This window comes from Mirounga angustirostris, unplaced genomic scaffold, assembly GCF_029215605.1.
Source record: "Mirounga angustirostris isolate CCGP_5_RB_7025 unplaced genomic scaffold, mMirAng1.0.hap1 SCAF_6, whole genome shotgun sequence".
Lineage (NCBI taxonomy): Eukaryota > Metazoa > Chordata > Mammalia > Carnivora > Phocidae > Mirounga > Mirounga angustirostris.
This window is the reverse complement of record NW_026991714.1, coordinates 132,584,941-132,601,212: the sequence shown is the minus strand read 5'-3', so window position 1 is coordinate 132,601,212 and position 16,272 is coordinate 132,584,941. Positions and strand designations below refer to the sequence as shown.

The following is a 16,272-nucleotide window of genomic DNA, read 5'->3' as shown; positions in this document are numbered from 1 at the left end:
TGCCATTCTGAATCTGAATAAACAGGTGCTATCCTGGCATGGTATTTATTTTTTAATACTTGCTCTGAGGTTATCTCTGTCAGGGCATTTTGTGGCTCTGCACCATCTATGTGGCACTGTATTAAACTGGTATAAACTCTGACGAAATGCCAGGAGAATGATGAACTAGTGACATTTCTGAGTTCCTCTGTAGAAAATGTCTACAAAGGCTGCATTTGGCTGATCACATTTCAGAAGGCTGACTCTGCACAGCTCATATCATGGTGCACTATATCAGGGTGTGATTGTTTTATTTGCATTCTTGACTCCAGTTATCCTCGGATTTTGTTCAGAAATGGCTGCTATATGTGAACACCAGCTTAAGATACTGGAAGCAAGGATGAGTGATGCTGGCTTTGTCTTGTTTTCAACAACACAACTGGATCTAGCCTAGCCTGAGGGCCTTCACCGTCTACTTTCTGTGCACAGGGAGTCTCACACATAGATGGGGACAGAAGTTCTTCTTTTTAGCTATTTATAGCTTCACACACTTAATGTACTTCAGTAGCATTTCATGGCTTTTAGGATCAAATAAAAAAACCTTAGCATGATGCACAGGGTGCTTCATGATTGGACCCCTGCCTAACTTTTTATTTTATTTTCTACTGCTCTACCCTGAAAACATTAGATCTACTGACTTGCTAGTATACACCTGTCTGGGCATCCTCTCTCTGACCTGCGGCCTCTTTACTTGCTATTTATCTCTAAATAGAATATTCTTCCACCCCTTCTGTCCATTGATCATGTTATTGCGTATCCTTGAAGATTGAATTCATTTACCCTAAAGGATTCCCGGGCCTTCCTTCTCCCACAGGTTTCTATCTGCAAGTGAAAGGTCATTTCTTCTATGTGTTCAAGTAGCACCTTGAATATGAGCCCTCTTGTTACATGGGGAACTGTAGAGCTCCTCCTTAGTTCTAAAGCTCTTAAGGACAGCCTTTATTTTTATTACATATTAGGGGCTTGGAATGTTTCACTGAATAAAAAAAGTGATTTTATTTATTCATACATTTGATCTCTGGGCTGTTGATTTTTTTTTTATCTTTTGAGTTATGATGATAAATCATGTTGATAAATCATTTTGGCTAATGGGGTACCCATGAAATCTCAAGAAGCTTTTATTACCAACATTAGCTTTAATTTTCAGATGGGTATTTACATTCCCCACCTCTCTCCTAAAATGAGAAAGGGAAAAAAAAGAGAGGAAAGAAATCGGCTGCATTTCTGAACCCTTGCTACGTACAAGGACTCTGATAAGTGCTTTAAGATATATATTCTAGGAAAACTTATTTTAGCCTCATTTTATCGATTTAAACAATAATAAAAGCACAGAGATGTGAAGTAACTCACCAGATTTCACATATACAAATACATTGATAAATGCTTGCATGTTGGTTATATACTTCTCCTTTTTCCAAAAGCATTCAGTAAACATTTATTGAGTAGTTGTACTTGTCATGCATGGAAATGCATGGCATGGAAATACAGAAAGATTTGAGCTTATTGGTCAATAAGAGGGGTAGACAGATAAGTTACCAATTGAAACATGGCCTAGTTTATGCTATGCACAAGTATGTGCATGATTCTAGAAGTCTCAGAAGGAGTAACCAATTTAATCTAAGTGACATCTTCACTGGAAAATCTGTTTTCAACTTCATATATCTGCTGCCGAGACTTTAAGAGTGCACAGACTGTAAGAGTTAAGAAGGCATGGGGAACATATATCTTTTAGAATTACTGTTTTCTTTTTCTTGGGGTAAATACCCATCAATAGAATACTGGATCATATGGTAACTCTATTTTTTAATTTTCGAGGAATCTTCATTCTGTTTTCCGCAGTGGCTGCACCAGTCTGCCTTCCCACGAACAGTGCACAAGATTTCTTTTTTTCCACATCCTTGCCAACACTTGGTATTTCTTGTGTGGTTTTTTTTTTTTTTTTAGCCATTCTAATAGTTGTGAAATTTAGCAGCATTATTTATACTAGCCAAGATATGGAAGCAGCCCAAGCGACCATTGATAGATGAATGGATAAATATGTGGTACATATATACTATGGAATTTTACTCAGCCATAAAAAAAGAAAAGAACTGAAATCTTGCCATTTACAACAGCATGGGTGGATCTAGAGTGTATAATGCTAAATGAAATAGGTCAGTCAGAGAAAGGCAAATACCATATGATTTCACTTATCTGTAGAATTTAAAAAAACAAAACAAATCAACAAAGAAAAAAGAGACAAACAAACAAAAACCACTCAAATGCAGAGAACAAAGTGGTGTTTGCTAGAGGGGAGGTAGGTGGTAGGATGGGTGAAATAGATAAAGAGGATGAAGCATACATTTATCCTGATGAGCACTGAGAAATGTATAGGATTGTTGAATTATTGCTTACAAAATGGAAAAAAAAAATACTAAAATAAAAGAGTTAAGAAGGCAGAATAAGGGTAAGAGGGAAATCCAGACAGAGACCCAGTACATGCTAAGGCATGAAGACTTCCCTGCCCTTCTGTAAAATTTAGTTCAAGAAGGGAATTCATTTTCTCAAATAGGCATACAGGCAATATAAAGATACCGCCACCTATTGCCTTTTTATATAATTAAAAGATCCTGGATCAAAATTTTTCATCTCATAATACAGAGAGGTTCCTCTGAGTCCCAGAATTGAACAACCCAATATATCAGATATTATAGTAGATACTGACCAGTGTAAAAATGTTGTCTATATGTTTACAGGGGAAACATTCTTCTCTGTGCTCTGGTAAGCACGGAGAATTTGGTGATAAAAAACAGAGCACCTGCTTTATGGGAGCTCCATGAACTAAAAGAGGCATTTATGCAGAGAGATCGAGCAAAACATTATGAACCATGACAGGGATACATACATACAGGGTAATCTGGAAGCATAAAGCAAGGGTGTCCAACCTTTTGTGCTAAATACCAAAAGTCAGACTTACTATCATGATGGACAGAGATACATGAAGCCATTCTTGAGGTCTCACTCTGAAAAGAAGATCATCAAGGGAACATTTGGATTGAATTTTATGTTTATGCTATTTTTATTTTTGAGCCTTATTGAGGTATAGTTGATGAATAAAATTATAATATATTTAAAGTATACAGTGTTAATGGTTTCAGAAACATATACAGTGTAAAAGGATTTCCACAACCAAGTTAACAGATCCATCATCTCCTATGTTTACCTTTTTTCTTTTCTTCTTTCTTTCTTTCTTTTTTTGTGAGAACACTTAAGTTCTATTAACAAATTTCAGTTTACAATACAGTATTAATCAACTATACTCATCACCTTGTACCTTATTCATCTTATAACTGAAAGTTTGTATCCTTTTACCATCCTGTCCCTGTTTTTTCCTCCTGCCAACCCCTGGCAACCACCTGTTAACATTATTGTCATCATTAGTAAGCAAAGCACAGTAACTGGTCTTTTTTTTTTTTTTTTTAATGTTTTATTTATTTATTTATTTATTTGACAGAGACACAGCGAGAGAGGGAACACAAGCAGGGGGAGAGGGAGAAGCAGGCTTCCCGTGGAGCAGGGAGCCCGATGTGGGGCTCGATCCCAGGACCCTGGGATCATGACCTCAGCTGAAGGCAGATGCTTAATGACTGAGCCACCCAGGCTCCCCTTACCAGTGCCACAAAATAAAAGCAGCGATAATTCTTTATGATCTGTGACTGCAGATCTACAGGTACTCCCAGACTACCAGGAAAAGGGGTGAGCCTAACCGCCAATAAAAGTTGTTGGAAACATTGTGGTTTGACTTTAAAGTTTTAGTTTGTTGTTAAAATTGTTTTACTCCAGATAGGGGCAAAAAATTTTAGGCAGTGTAAGGGGAGTTGGTTAGCCACAGTAGACTCTAGAGAAGCAAGGGACTCTGTTTTGTTCCCGTGTCTTTTTGTGAATCGATAAGGGTGGAAACATCACTTGAAACAATAGCTCCTGCCTTTAGAAATAACAAAAGATCTTTTTTTAATCCTTTTTTTTTATTATGTTATGTTAATCACCATACATCATTAGTTTTGATGTAGTGTTCCATTATTCATAGTTTGCGTATAACACCCAGTGCTCCATGCAGAACGTGCCCTCTTTAATACCCATCACCAGGCCAACCCATGCCCCCACCCCCTCCCCTCTAGAATCCTCAGTTCGTTTCCCAGAATACATCGTCTCTCATGGTTCATCTCCCCCTCCAATTCCCCCCCTTCATTCTTCCCCTCCTGCTATCTTCTTCTTCTTTTTTCTTTCTTAACATGTATTGCATTATTTGTTTCAGAGGTACGGATCTGTGATTCAACAGTCTTGCACAATTCACACTGCTCACCATAGCACATACCCTCCCCAGTGTCTATCACCGAGTCACCCCATCCCTCCCACCCCCCACCACTCCAGCAACCCTCTGTTTGTTTTCTGAGATTAAGAATTCCTCATATCAGTGAGGTCATATGATACATGTCTTTCTCTGATTGACTTATTTCGCTCAGCATAACACCCTCCAGTTCCATCCACGTCGTTGGAAATGGCAAGATCTCATTCCTTTTGATGGCTGCATAATATTCCATTGTATATATATATACCACTTCTTCTTCATCCATTCATCTGTCGATGGACATCTTGGCTCTTTCCACAGTTTGGCTATTGTGGACATTGCTGCTATAAACATTGGGGTACATGTACCCCTTCGGATCCCTACATTTGTATCTTTGGGATAAATATCCAGTAGAGCAATTGCTGGATCATATGGTAGCTCTATTTTCAACTTTTTGAGGAACCTCCATACTGTTTTCCAGAGTGGTTACACCAGCTTGCATTCCCACCAACAGTGTATGAGGGTTCCCCTTTCTCCGCATCCCCGCCAACATCTGTCGTTTCCTGACCTGTTAATTTTAGCCATTCTGACTGGTGTGAGGTGATATCTCATTGAGGGTTTAATTTGGATTTCCTTGATGCCAAGCGATGTTGAGAACTTTTTCATGTGTCTGTTGGCCATTTGGATGTCTTCTTCGGAAAAATGTCTGTTCATGTCTTCTGCCCATTTCTTGATTGGATCATTTGTTCTTTGGGTGTTGAGTTTAAGAAGTTCTTTATAGTTTTTGGATATGAGCCCTTTATCTGATTTGTCATTTGCAAATATCTTCTCCCATTCTATTGGTTGTCTTTTGGTTTTGTTGACTGTTTCTTTTGCTGTGCAAAAGCTTTTTATCTTGATGAGGTCCCAGTAGTTCATTTTTGCCCTTGCTTCCCTTGCCTTTGGCGATGTTTCTAGGAAGAAGTTGCTGTGGCTGAGGTCAAAGAGGTTGCTGCCTGTGTTGTCCTTTAGGATTTTAATGGACTCCCATCTCACATTGAGGTCTTTCAACCATTTTGAGTCTATTTTTGTGTGTGGTGTAAGGAAATGGTCCAGTTTCATTCTTCTATATGTGGCTGTCCAATTTCCCCAACACCATTTGTTGAAGAGACTGTCTTTCTTCCATTGGACATTCTTTCCTGCTTTGTCAAAGATTAGTTGACCTGGGGCGCCTGGGTGGCTCAGTTGGTTAGGCGACTGCCTTCGGCTCAGGTCATGATCCCGGAGTCCCGGGATCGAGTCCCGCATCGGGCTCCCTGCTCGGCGGGGAGTCTGCTTCGTCCTCTGACCCTATCTCCTCTCATGTGTTCTCTGTCTCTCATTCTCTCTCTCTCAAATAAATAAATAAAATCTTAAAAAAAAAAAAAAAAAAGATTAGTTGACCATAGAGTTGAGGGTCCATTTCTGAGCTCTCTATTCTGTTCCATTGATCTATGTGTCTGTTTTTCTACCAGTACCATACTGTCTTGGTGATGACAGCTTTGTAATAGAGCTGGAAATCCAGAATTGTGATGCCGCCGGCTTTGCTTTTCTTTTTCAACATTCCTCTGGCTATTCGGGTCTTTTTTGATTCCATACAAATTTTAGGATTATTTGTTCCACTTCTTCGAAAAAAGTCAATGGTATTTTGATGGGGATTGCATTGAATGTGTAGATTGCTCTAGGTAGCATTGACATCTTCACAGTATTTGTTCTTCCAATCCATGAGCATGGAACGTTTTTCCATTTCTTTGTGTCTTCCTCAATTACTTTCATGAGTATTTTATAGTTTTCTGAGTACAGATTCTTTGCCTCTTTGGTTAGATTTATTCCTAGGTATCTTAGGATTTTGCATGCAATTGTAAATGGGATCAACTCCTTAATTTCTCTTTCTTCTGTCTTGTTGTTCATGTATAGGAATGCCACTGATTTCTGGTGGAGTCCTTTGGGTTTTCCACATAAAGTATCATATCATCTGCAAAGAGTGAGAGTTTGACTTCTTCTTTGCCGATTTGGATGCCTTTTATTTCTTTTTGTTGTCTGATTGCTGTGGCTAGGACTTCTAATACTAGGTTGAATAGCAGTGGTGACAGTGGACATCCCTGCCGCGTTCCTGACCTTAGGGGGAAAGCTCTCAGTTTTTCCCCATTGAGAATGATATTCGCTGTAGGTTTTTCATAGATGGCTTTTATGATATTGAGGTATGTACCATCCATCCCTATACTCTGAAGAGTTTTGATCAAGAAAGGATGCTGTACTTTGTCAAATGCTTTTTCTGCATCTATTGAGAGGATCATATGGTTCTTGTTCTTTCTTTTATTTATGTATTGTATCACATTGATTGATTTGTGGATGTTGAACCAACTTTGCAGCCCAGGGATAAATCCCACTTGGTTGTGGTGAATAATCCTTTTTTTTTTTTTTTTTTTTTTTTTTTTTTGGTGAATAATCCTTTTAATGTACTGTTGGATCCTACTGGCTAGTATTTTGGTGAGAATTTTTGCATCCATGTTCATCAGGGATATTGGTCTGTAATTCTCCTTTTTGATGGGGTCTTTGTCTGGTTTGGGGATCAAGGTAATGGGGGCCTCATAAAACGAGTTTGGAAGTTTTCCTTCCATTTCTATTTTTTGGAACAGTTTCAGAAGAATAGGTATTAATTCTTCTTGAAATGTTTGGTAGAATTCCCCTGGGAAGCCATCTGGCCCTGGGCTTTGTTTTTTGGGAGATTTTTGATGACTGCTTCAATTTCCTTAGTGGTTATAGGTCTGTTCAGGTTTTCTGTTTCTTCCTGGTTCAGTTTTCGTAGTTGATACATCTCTAGGAATGCATCCATTTCTTCCAGGTTATCTAATTTGCTGGCATAGAATTGCTCCTAATATGTTCTTATAATTGTTTGTATTTCTTTGGTGTTGGTTGTGATCTCTCCTCTTTCATTCATGATTTTGTTGATTTGGGTCATTTCTCTTTTCTTTTTTTTTTTTTTTTAATGTTTTATTTATTTTTTCATGAAAGTCAGAGAGAGAGAGAGGCAGAGGCAGAGGGAGAAGCAGGCTCCCCACCTAGCAGGGAGCCCGATGCAGGACTCGATCCAGGACCCTGGGATCATAACCTGAGCCGAAGGCAGATGCTTAACCATCTGATCCACCCAGGCGCCCTCTCTTTTCTTTTTGATAAGTCTGGCCAGGGGTTTATCAATCTTGTTAATTCTTTTAGAAATAACAAAAGATCTTAAGAGACAACTGCTCTTATTGATTTGGGGCCATGAGCACATGGAAAGATGCAACTGGATGCAGGGTACTTATTTCATCTCGCACTGACACTCACCATGAGCCAAGCAGACAGGTCTGCGTGCTAGTTTTTACCATTGTGTTTCTGCGATGCCAGCCTTCTGGGAATCACAGGTACTAGTCATTTCAAGGAAGAAACTCAGGGTAGCCGGCATAGTGGGAGGTGAACAGCACGGAACTACCCACTAATAATTTATAAAAACCAGTTAGCTGCTGAGATTTCTAGCTGGAAGGCTTTTAAGGAGCTTGTTTTTTTTTTCTTAATCTCCTGACTGTGGCCTCGTCAGAAGAGGTCGCCTGTGGATCCAGTCAGGGCTTCAGTGTGAGAAATGGAGAGCCACCCTCCCTGGACCAGCAACTGAAGTGATGGTTCAGATTATCACCGACTGCCCGCATTCAGATTCCAAGGATGTGGAGTGTCCCAGTGTGTGTCCTCTGGCTCTTTGGGGAAAATTATCAAACCCTTATTAGAACTTTTCGGCTGTCGGAGAGAAGAAAGCAGGGTGTAGTGTTTTGAGCATAGACTCTGAATTTCAGGCCATGTATCAATCAGAAAAAAGTTGCTGACAGTGATAATTGGGCCTTTAGGGGACTTCTTAAGATGAAGAGAGACTAAGCTAGCTATGCCTCAGACTCTTTGAGCTCAGAAAATGAGTTCAAATAAGAAGAGTTCTGGGAATGCCCTTAGGACAATGATTAATTTACTTATTTCAAAGAACTTACAGACCATTATATATTCCCTCCCTCCGTTCATTTCCTTCCTTCTTTCATTCAACATTTGACTATCTATTATAGCTCAGGTAACAGAATAATTATTTTCTACTTAATAAGGCTTACTAAAAGATTATGCTAGATAATAGGTGCCTCCAAGGCATTTTAAATAGACTTTTATTTTGCTTTTATTTTATTTTACTTACACATACGGTTTCAAGCACCTGCCGTGAAGTGTGGTGCATTTGCATTTTCCTCTCACACTGGTTCAGCGATACAGAGCGTGGTCCCTCTGTGCCATACTGGCCCCTGCATCGGGTGGGGTCACATGATATGTTCATAGTGCGTAGGATAGGGGGACCTAGTTCTGCTAATTTCAAATGAAAAAATTAATTAGATCAGTTTGCTATGGAAATCACTTTTCAAGCAACCCAGCTAAAGTAGCCTGCCTGGAATTTGCCTGGTGTGTCTTGGAAGTCTAACATATTGTTAGTGAGATTGTCACAGGAGGACATCCAGGCCATGTGTAGGACTTATTTGCAGGTCGGAGCTAATAACACGCAATATCCTCATCAGAGTTAAGCCTGGCCTTCATCAAATAAAGATTTCATTATAGCTTTTATTTGAAGTGGAAATTTTACTGTCAGGCTATATAAATAAATACAGCAGATATATTCCAAGGATTGTGGTGTTTAAATCCTGTGAACCTCAGTAGTCCCTGGACTCCACTGAGTTTCTCTGAGGCACATGTGAAGTCATTAATGTTGGTCTTCCTTTTCCTGTTTCTCCTTTTTTTTTTTTTTTTAGGTCTGTGATGGGGTCAAATAAGGAACCAGATCTTGTGCATCTCGAGGCCAGAACTGTAGATGGTCGTAAGTAATTCGTCTTCTCCATGATGTTCATAGTAATACTAGTTTTCCCAATCTGCCATGAGCCGAGTCTGTGTCTAGGGAAACATAGCAGCAATAGTTCAAGTCCTTAGTAATCCAGAGTTGTCTTAACAATTTCCAACATCTCTCATCCAGCCAAGGTGTTTTCCTTTCCAGGTAATGAGGAAATGCCCCCGTTTCTTATTTCTGAAGTGTTTTTGTAGTTATTGTTATGATTATGTTTTTGCCGCTGTTTTGTTTTGATTTGTTTTTCCGGTTTCCTTATTTTAACAGATATAGTTTCAAAAAAACCATAGAATAATATCAGAACCAGAGAAGGCATCCATTTCTTAGGAGAGTCTTTCTTGAACTCCCATTCTAAACAAATTTCATATTTTATTTGCTTTCATTCTGTGGTTATACTGGATGTTATCTTTGGGGGAAGCCAAGAGAAGGGTACAGGGCAACTCTCTATACTAGTTTTTGCAACTTTTATGTGAGCCTAAAATTATTTCAAAATAAAAAGCTAAAAAAGTAGAAATGGATGTTTACGTCTGAACCATCCATAGTGATTAATTACAATGAATTGGCCTCTGGGTTCTAGGATAGGAGGGGCCGTGTGCATCTTCAGTCAATATCACGTCTCCAGCACATGCCACATTGTCAACATGTAGATGGGGCTTAGTAAATATTAGTTGAGTGAGTGAATACATAGTTGACCAATTGTCAGGGTGACCAAGTCACTTACTAAGTTGGAAAATTTTAGGGCATTGCACCTCAAATCTGAACATAATATGGCCCAACGAGGGATCTTGTTAAAATGTGGATTCTGATTCAACAGGGGCTCAAGAGTCTGCATTCCTAATAAGTTCCCAGACGAAGCCCAGGCTGCTGGTCAGCGGAACACATTTAAAGTAACAAAGTCCTACAATGAAAAACTAATGAAAGAGCTTTAGGGTCTGTCTCCCATGACTGCACCTCTTGTTTAGGAAGCTCCGGATGGAATTGGTAACATCCCAGATTGCTTTCATTTTCAAGCTTTTGGGGATAATACCACTTCTGGCTTGTGGCATCTAATGCACATAACCCCATATCCTGAAAACAATAAGGCCGTCACTTTCCCTGATGTGCACGTTTTCTTTCACCCAACATTATTCCTATGCTCCCTGCAGCCATGAAGGTTGATAATGCCAAACTGTCATCTCGGGCTCAGCTTTCACATGGCATGAAATAGATCAGTTCTAATTTTATTTATTTTATTTTACTTTTTTGCAAAGGCAGCATCTTCAGAAACTACCCAAGAGTGAAAATTCAATAAAGGGATTTAATTTGAAAAGTTATCCCTGTCAAAACAGAACAGAAAAAAAAAATTACCTACCAATTGAAATAAAGGATCTAGGCATAATGCCTGACCTGACTGGGTATTAAAAAAAGAGATTTTTTCAGTATCATATCCAGTCCCTCTCTTTATCTTTTTCTCTCTCTCTCTTCCTTCCTCTCCCTCTTCCTTTTTCTCAAGGTACTTGGTAACCAGGACTCCAGGGCAAAGAAACAGAGAGGAAGAGGAGAGAAGGAAAGAGCACAGAGAGATCAGAGTAGTAAGGTATTAGCATATGTAGTGGAGACTGTATTTATTAAACCCAGGTTCCAGGCTGGTGGTCAGTTGCTCCAGGAATTCTAATGTCTGTATGTCACTTCTCTATTTTCTGATTGAGATCCTTCTTGTATTTCTATCCCTTCAGTAGTATTCAGGACAGAATTTAAGTCTGTGGAACCCATTGTTTATACATCTTGTAGAGTATGTGCCAAAATAATACGATATTTTGACTTTGGATAAGTGATTACTTTCTGATTTTAATGGATTCAGGAATTCTGTTATTTTGACACAGGAACAAGCCCTCAATAGCTTATTTGACTCATCCCCATAGGGTGGTTTACAAAGTTATTCAAAGTTCAGTTTTAGTCTCATTTCACATTTCCCTAGATTACACTTTATAATTGATTTCTACTTCACCTGAAGTCTCCAGAGCTCCATAGCTGAGGGCAGGTAAGCTCTGGAAAGAGCTTTTTTTTCCTTGCTCTGCGACAGTCTATGACTACCATAGACATTTCTGCCACTGTGCTCTGGGATCTGGATGTCTTGTAGTTTACACTGTGACAAGGATGTTATTCTTCCTTGCATTACCTCTCTGCCTTGGGAGGCAGGCAGGGGAGAGCAACCTCAATTACCATCAATCACAGGAATTATTATTGGAAAATTTTGAACATGTTTATTGGATGTGGCATTTGTTATTGGCCCCTGCATTTAACTGAGGACAAACTGACAGGTCCTCATCCCAGAGACAAAGATTTTACTGTTTGACTATCGTGTGCATGTATGAATGTGCATGCACTCAGGCATCCTATGCACCCAGTACATTAAAACTGCTGCCCAGTGCATTAAAACCATAAAAAGGAAACCTATTCTAATGATTCACCTAATATAGGTGCATTTCTGTATATGTATGTAATGTATGTAGTTAGAAAATGTTGACTAAACTGCTGGATTGAAAGCTTTGTGTAAAGCCATATCTCATTTTATTTTGATTCTTTGTACAAACAAAGCTCAGAGACTGACCCATTTGTTGACTTAATACATAACCTTACCTGTGTAAGCATGTCTTCTTAAAGAAGGGCTTTAACCATAGGGTCTACAGAGTCCTGAGGGCTAATGGATAAGTTTAAGAACCTCACTAACTCCCTGAAATTGTGTACTGCATGTTACGTATATGTGATTTTGGAGGAAAATAATGTAACTGTGATCAGAATTCTTCACATGGCAATTACATAGGAATGCAGAGTTCTCTATGCACATGTGTAAGTATCATCTTGCAAGAAAACCTGCAGTATCAGGTTTGACCTTTATCACTCCTCCCTCTGACTTCTGAAATGAAAGGCCTGGTCAGTGACATGACTATTTCCATACTGGTGGTGATCCATGCTAACACGGACAGGGAACAGGGGACAATTACTGGGCTCATTGTCTATTTGCATGAGTAAGTAACCTTGTGACAACTTGCACAAGGACTAATCTCTTTCACTGGGGAGAAACAACCTTGGCCCTTTAATCAACTGTGAAAATGATTGTCCAAAAACTCTTGCTGAAATGAACCACAGACTAGCATTTTACAAGCTGAAATAAAAATCAGAGGAGAGTCACAACTTTATATAACCACCTTCCCACAAATTCTGGTCTTGGGTGAGAACTGGACATCCCATTCTACTTCCCATTTTCCAGTGCTCCAATTGACTTGCATATTGAGTGGCTTGCCTAGCAACATCTGAATAGAGGGAGCGTGGGTACAATGCTGAGGGGCTGGGATGGAGACCTCAGTTCTCATCAGGCCTCAGTAGGTGACCTATGGAGTGCTTTCAGTTCTTCCTATAGAAATAGATTACTTTTATAACAACAAGAGTAGCAACAATGACAATAAAAAGGATAAGCCATACTCAGGTGCATCAAGTGAAAAGTAAAATCCACTTCTTGACCTTCATTCCCATTCCCCAGAGGTACTATGTTTTTTGGGTTTTTTTTATATTTCTTCTGCATTTTTACAGAAATTGTTTGGGCTTACGCAGGTGAATATGTATGTGAGTACAGATACATACACATTCACAAATGTTCGTGTTGTAAAACCATTATGCCAAATTCACTGTTGGGGAACACAATAACAAGTTACAGTTTTTCCATATCAATACATGTAAATGTAGCCACTTCGTGACCGATGACTACAAAAAAAAAAAAAAAAAAACCCACAGACAAACCCACTTTGTGCAGTCAGCTGTGCTCTTGTTAGCCCTTCTCTCATTAATAGACCTGTAGGGGTTTGGCTCTTTCATATAGTGCTAATACATCACACACAGACACACACACATTACTGATTTGGTTAGTAAGCATTCGGACTTGTGCAGGCAGTAAGCACTGCTGGGAAGAGAAATTATTGAAGGCAAATTCCGGGTCTGAGAGTGTGCACATTGATATACAATGATACACATTGTATCCTTGTTACATTGTCCTCTGAGATGGTTGTATCATTGCACGCTGTCAGTATGATGATGCTAGGATGCTTGTTTGTAAGCCTTCAATAGCCCGAGACGTTATCAAAGATTTTTTAAACATAACCCATCTGATGAGCAAAGAGCTATATCCTTATTGTTTTCATTCTCATTTATTTAATCGCGAATGAGGTATTTTTATTTATTTTTCTTGGCTATTTGTATTTCCTCATTAGTGCACCTTTAAAAGATAGCAAATCTCTTTGATGTTCCGGAGAAGATGAACACTTTGGCATTTCTATACAAAAAAAAAAAAAAAAAAAAAGTCAAACTGACCACTCCCACTCCAGTGAAGGTCCCAGCTCTGGCCCACCAACTGGCATTATTTGACCCCACATTTCATAACCTTCATTTACCTTCTTTTCAGTCAGTTTAGGAACAGTTTCTGGGGTGGGACCTGGGAAGAGGCTAGAAGTTTCCAGTTCGGGGAGGCTGCAGGCTCCGATGGCACCCTCCTAGTCCCCAGCATGCCGAACAAGCACCTCTCCCCTCTTGCCTGTGCCCACAGCAGGCATCAGGGACGGGGCAGGGGCACCTTGCACTTGGCTTTTTCTCCTGGCTGCCTCCTTCTGACCCCATTGTTCATATTGCAAAAGCCGCTTGATTTCAACCCCTAGTGATTTCAACTTGGCCTTTCTGATTTAGTAGCCTTAAAGACAGCCCTGAAAACCAACCAGAAAAGCATGCAACACGGTAACACAGGCCTCCCCACACAGCCGTGAAAACCTGACAGGAACATGCTGGAGCGGGCCCCGCTGGGCAGCTTTCAGAGTGGGCTCTTTGTACGCTTCTGTGCTACTTCCCTTGCATGTTGTGTGCCCAGCAGGCCGGGAGGAGGTCTGTGCCCTTACTTCTCATGCTCAGGAAGAGAGGACAGAGTGTGCAGGAGAAGCCCGTTTTCCCCCGGCCCTCACTCAGTGACAGAGGTCTGCATCTCTCCTGGGTTTTCAGGATCCCCCAGGACATAGCAGCACTAGTCTATATAACATGGATGGCAATTACTAAGTGTCTGGAAAATTCCTAATGCTTCTTACTCCTGCTTCCAAAAAAAAAAAAAAAAAAAAGTGTCCTAATGGTCTTGGCACTTGCACATTCCCTTCCTGGGTCCTGTATGTTCCCGAGCGCAGTGAGGCTAGTACTGTGCATTATATTCGTCTCATTCGCCTGGTGCTATGTAGTACTAGGTACTTTTCAGCTGCATGACTTGCACCGATTCTTATAAGTAGGCTCTGTTATTATTTTTCTCATTTCAACTTTGAGGAAAACAAGGCTTTTAGTGATTAAATGTTTTGGCCGTTGCCTCAGGGCTAGAATTGGAAGCTCTGTCATTCATTCATTCAGCAGATACTGTTGGACCTGTATGCTGTGCTGCATGCTGTCGTAAACATGGATGGGAGATAGGAGGGAATGCTGCAAAAGCCCTGCTCTCACAGTTTCCCTTATAGTCAGGGGAGACGTTCTAAACGTGTGTATAATGCCAAGTGGGGCTAAGTTCCAGGAAGTAAAACAAAGCAGAGCAAGGGGAATAGTGATTGAGGGGGAGGGGAGGTCAAGGAAGGAACCTCTGATAAGGTGGCATTTGATGTTTGAGCCAAGTCTTTATGGAAGTAAGGGAGACAGCCTGGTGGAATAGCATTCCAGACAGATGGAACAGCACATGCAAATGATATGGAGTATGGCCATGCTTGGCAGGGGCCAGGGGATAGCAGGAAGGCCAGCGATACGGATGGGACAGGCCAATGTGTCATCTTTGTTCATTCCACCATGAAAGGCAGAAATTGTACCCTATGGGTCTTGGTTGAACATTGGTCATGTTCCAAGTATGATATTTGGTATTGAGGGTGATAAAAATAGAAAGTAAGTGAAGAAATAGTGGATTGACCATACCCACATGCCTCAGAGGCAATCCCTTGAACTGACTCTTTGTCCCGAAATTAATCACATTAACATGTGAACACATCTAGGCAGACATTGTACACCCCTTCCCCAAAAACCCTGGAAAAAATTTTGTGTGCTTTTCCCCCATGCACCAAACTGCTTTCATTTCTCCCCTTCCTCTCTTTCTCCTTCCGACTTTTATTCCTGCTTTTATTCCTTCTGGCTTTCCTACCATTTGGAAAGTTGTTTGAACAAATGTGCTTCGGTGTGACCTTCTGGATAACTTTGTGTCTTTTCTCAATTAAACTGGATTTCCAGTGTGGTTTTCCCACAGAACAGACAGGGAGCATTCCTCAGACACATCTCATACCCTCCCCCTCATGCCTCTGTGCTCTCACCAGTGTTCCTTCTTTCTGGAGTCATCCTTATCACTCACCCTATTACCGTTCCAAGCAGCCTTCCAGACTTTTCTCAGCTCCTCCACGAAGCCTTCCACAGGTGTCCCCACCCTACCCCCACACAGGTCATTGTTCCCTCTGTGCACTAGAGTGAATAGTAAAGTGGTCTCTGTCCCCCAAAGTACTGTAGGCCAGGGAGGCATAACAGGTCCACAGTTGTGTGTGATGCAAAGTAAAATAGCTGCAGTCGAGGAGAAGTCCTGGCACAAAGTAGACCATCTGTGGAAGGGTATAAATTTATGTGTCCCTCACCTGTGGGGTGGGACACACCTGATCCTTCCTAAGGTACACTCACCACACTGCACTGTAGTTGGCAAGTGATGTTTTGTATTAGTATTAAATTATTATGTCCTTAGGGCCTCTTTCATGTCCCTAATTTCTAGTCTTGTGCTTGGCAAAAAAATTTATGATCTCAGAACTTTTCCTGTAGTAATCATGGCCTCCTAAATGTCAGAAGGCTAGCCATAAAAGACAACATTTAGAAAGTTATCCTGGACCAAAATCAAGAGATTTCATAGAAGAACGCAATGCCACAATGTCATTATATTGAGGGAGAACATTTGACCTAAGTTTATAATTTTCACGGA

The 16,272-nt window shown here is 40.3% G+C and overlaps 1 protein-coding gene across 3 annotated transcripts in view; it reads left to right on the top strand.

Annotated features, from left to right (window-relative positions):
- Positions 1–16,272, top strand: part of SORCS1 (sortilin related VPS10 domain containing receptor 1) — a 507,270-nt gene that overhangs the window by 358,709 nt on the left and 132,289 nt on the right. For all 3 annotated transcript variants that reach the window (XM_064595254.1, XM_064595255.1, XM_064595253.1), the window contains exon 6: positions 9,193–9,257. In XM_064595254.1, coding sequence (XP_064451324.1) covers positions 9,193–9,257 — 65 coding nt within the window. The remainder of the gene's footprint in view (positions 1–9,192; positions 9,258–16,272) is intronic.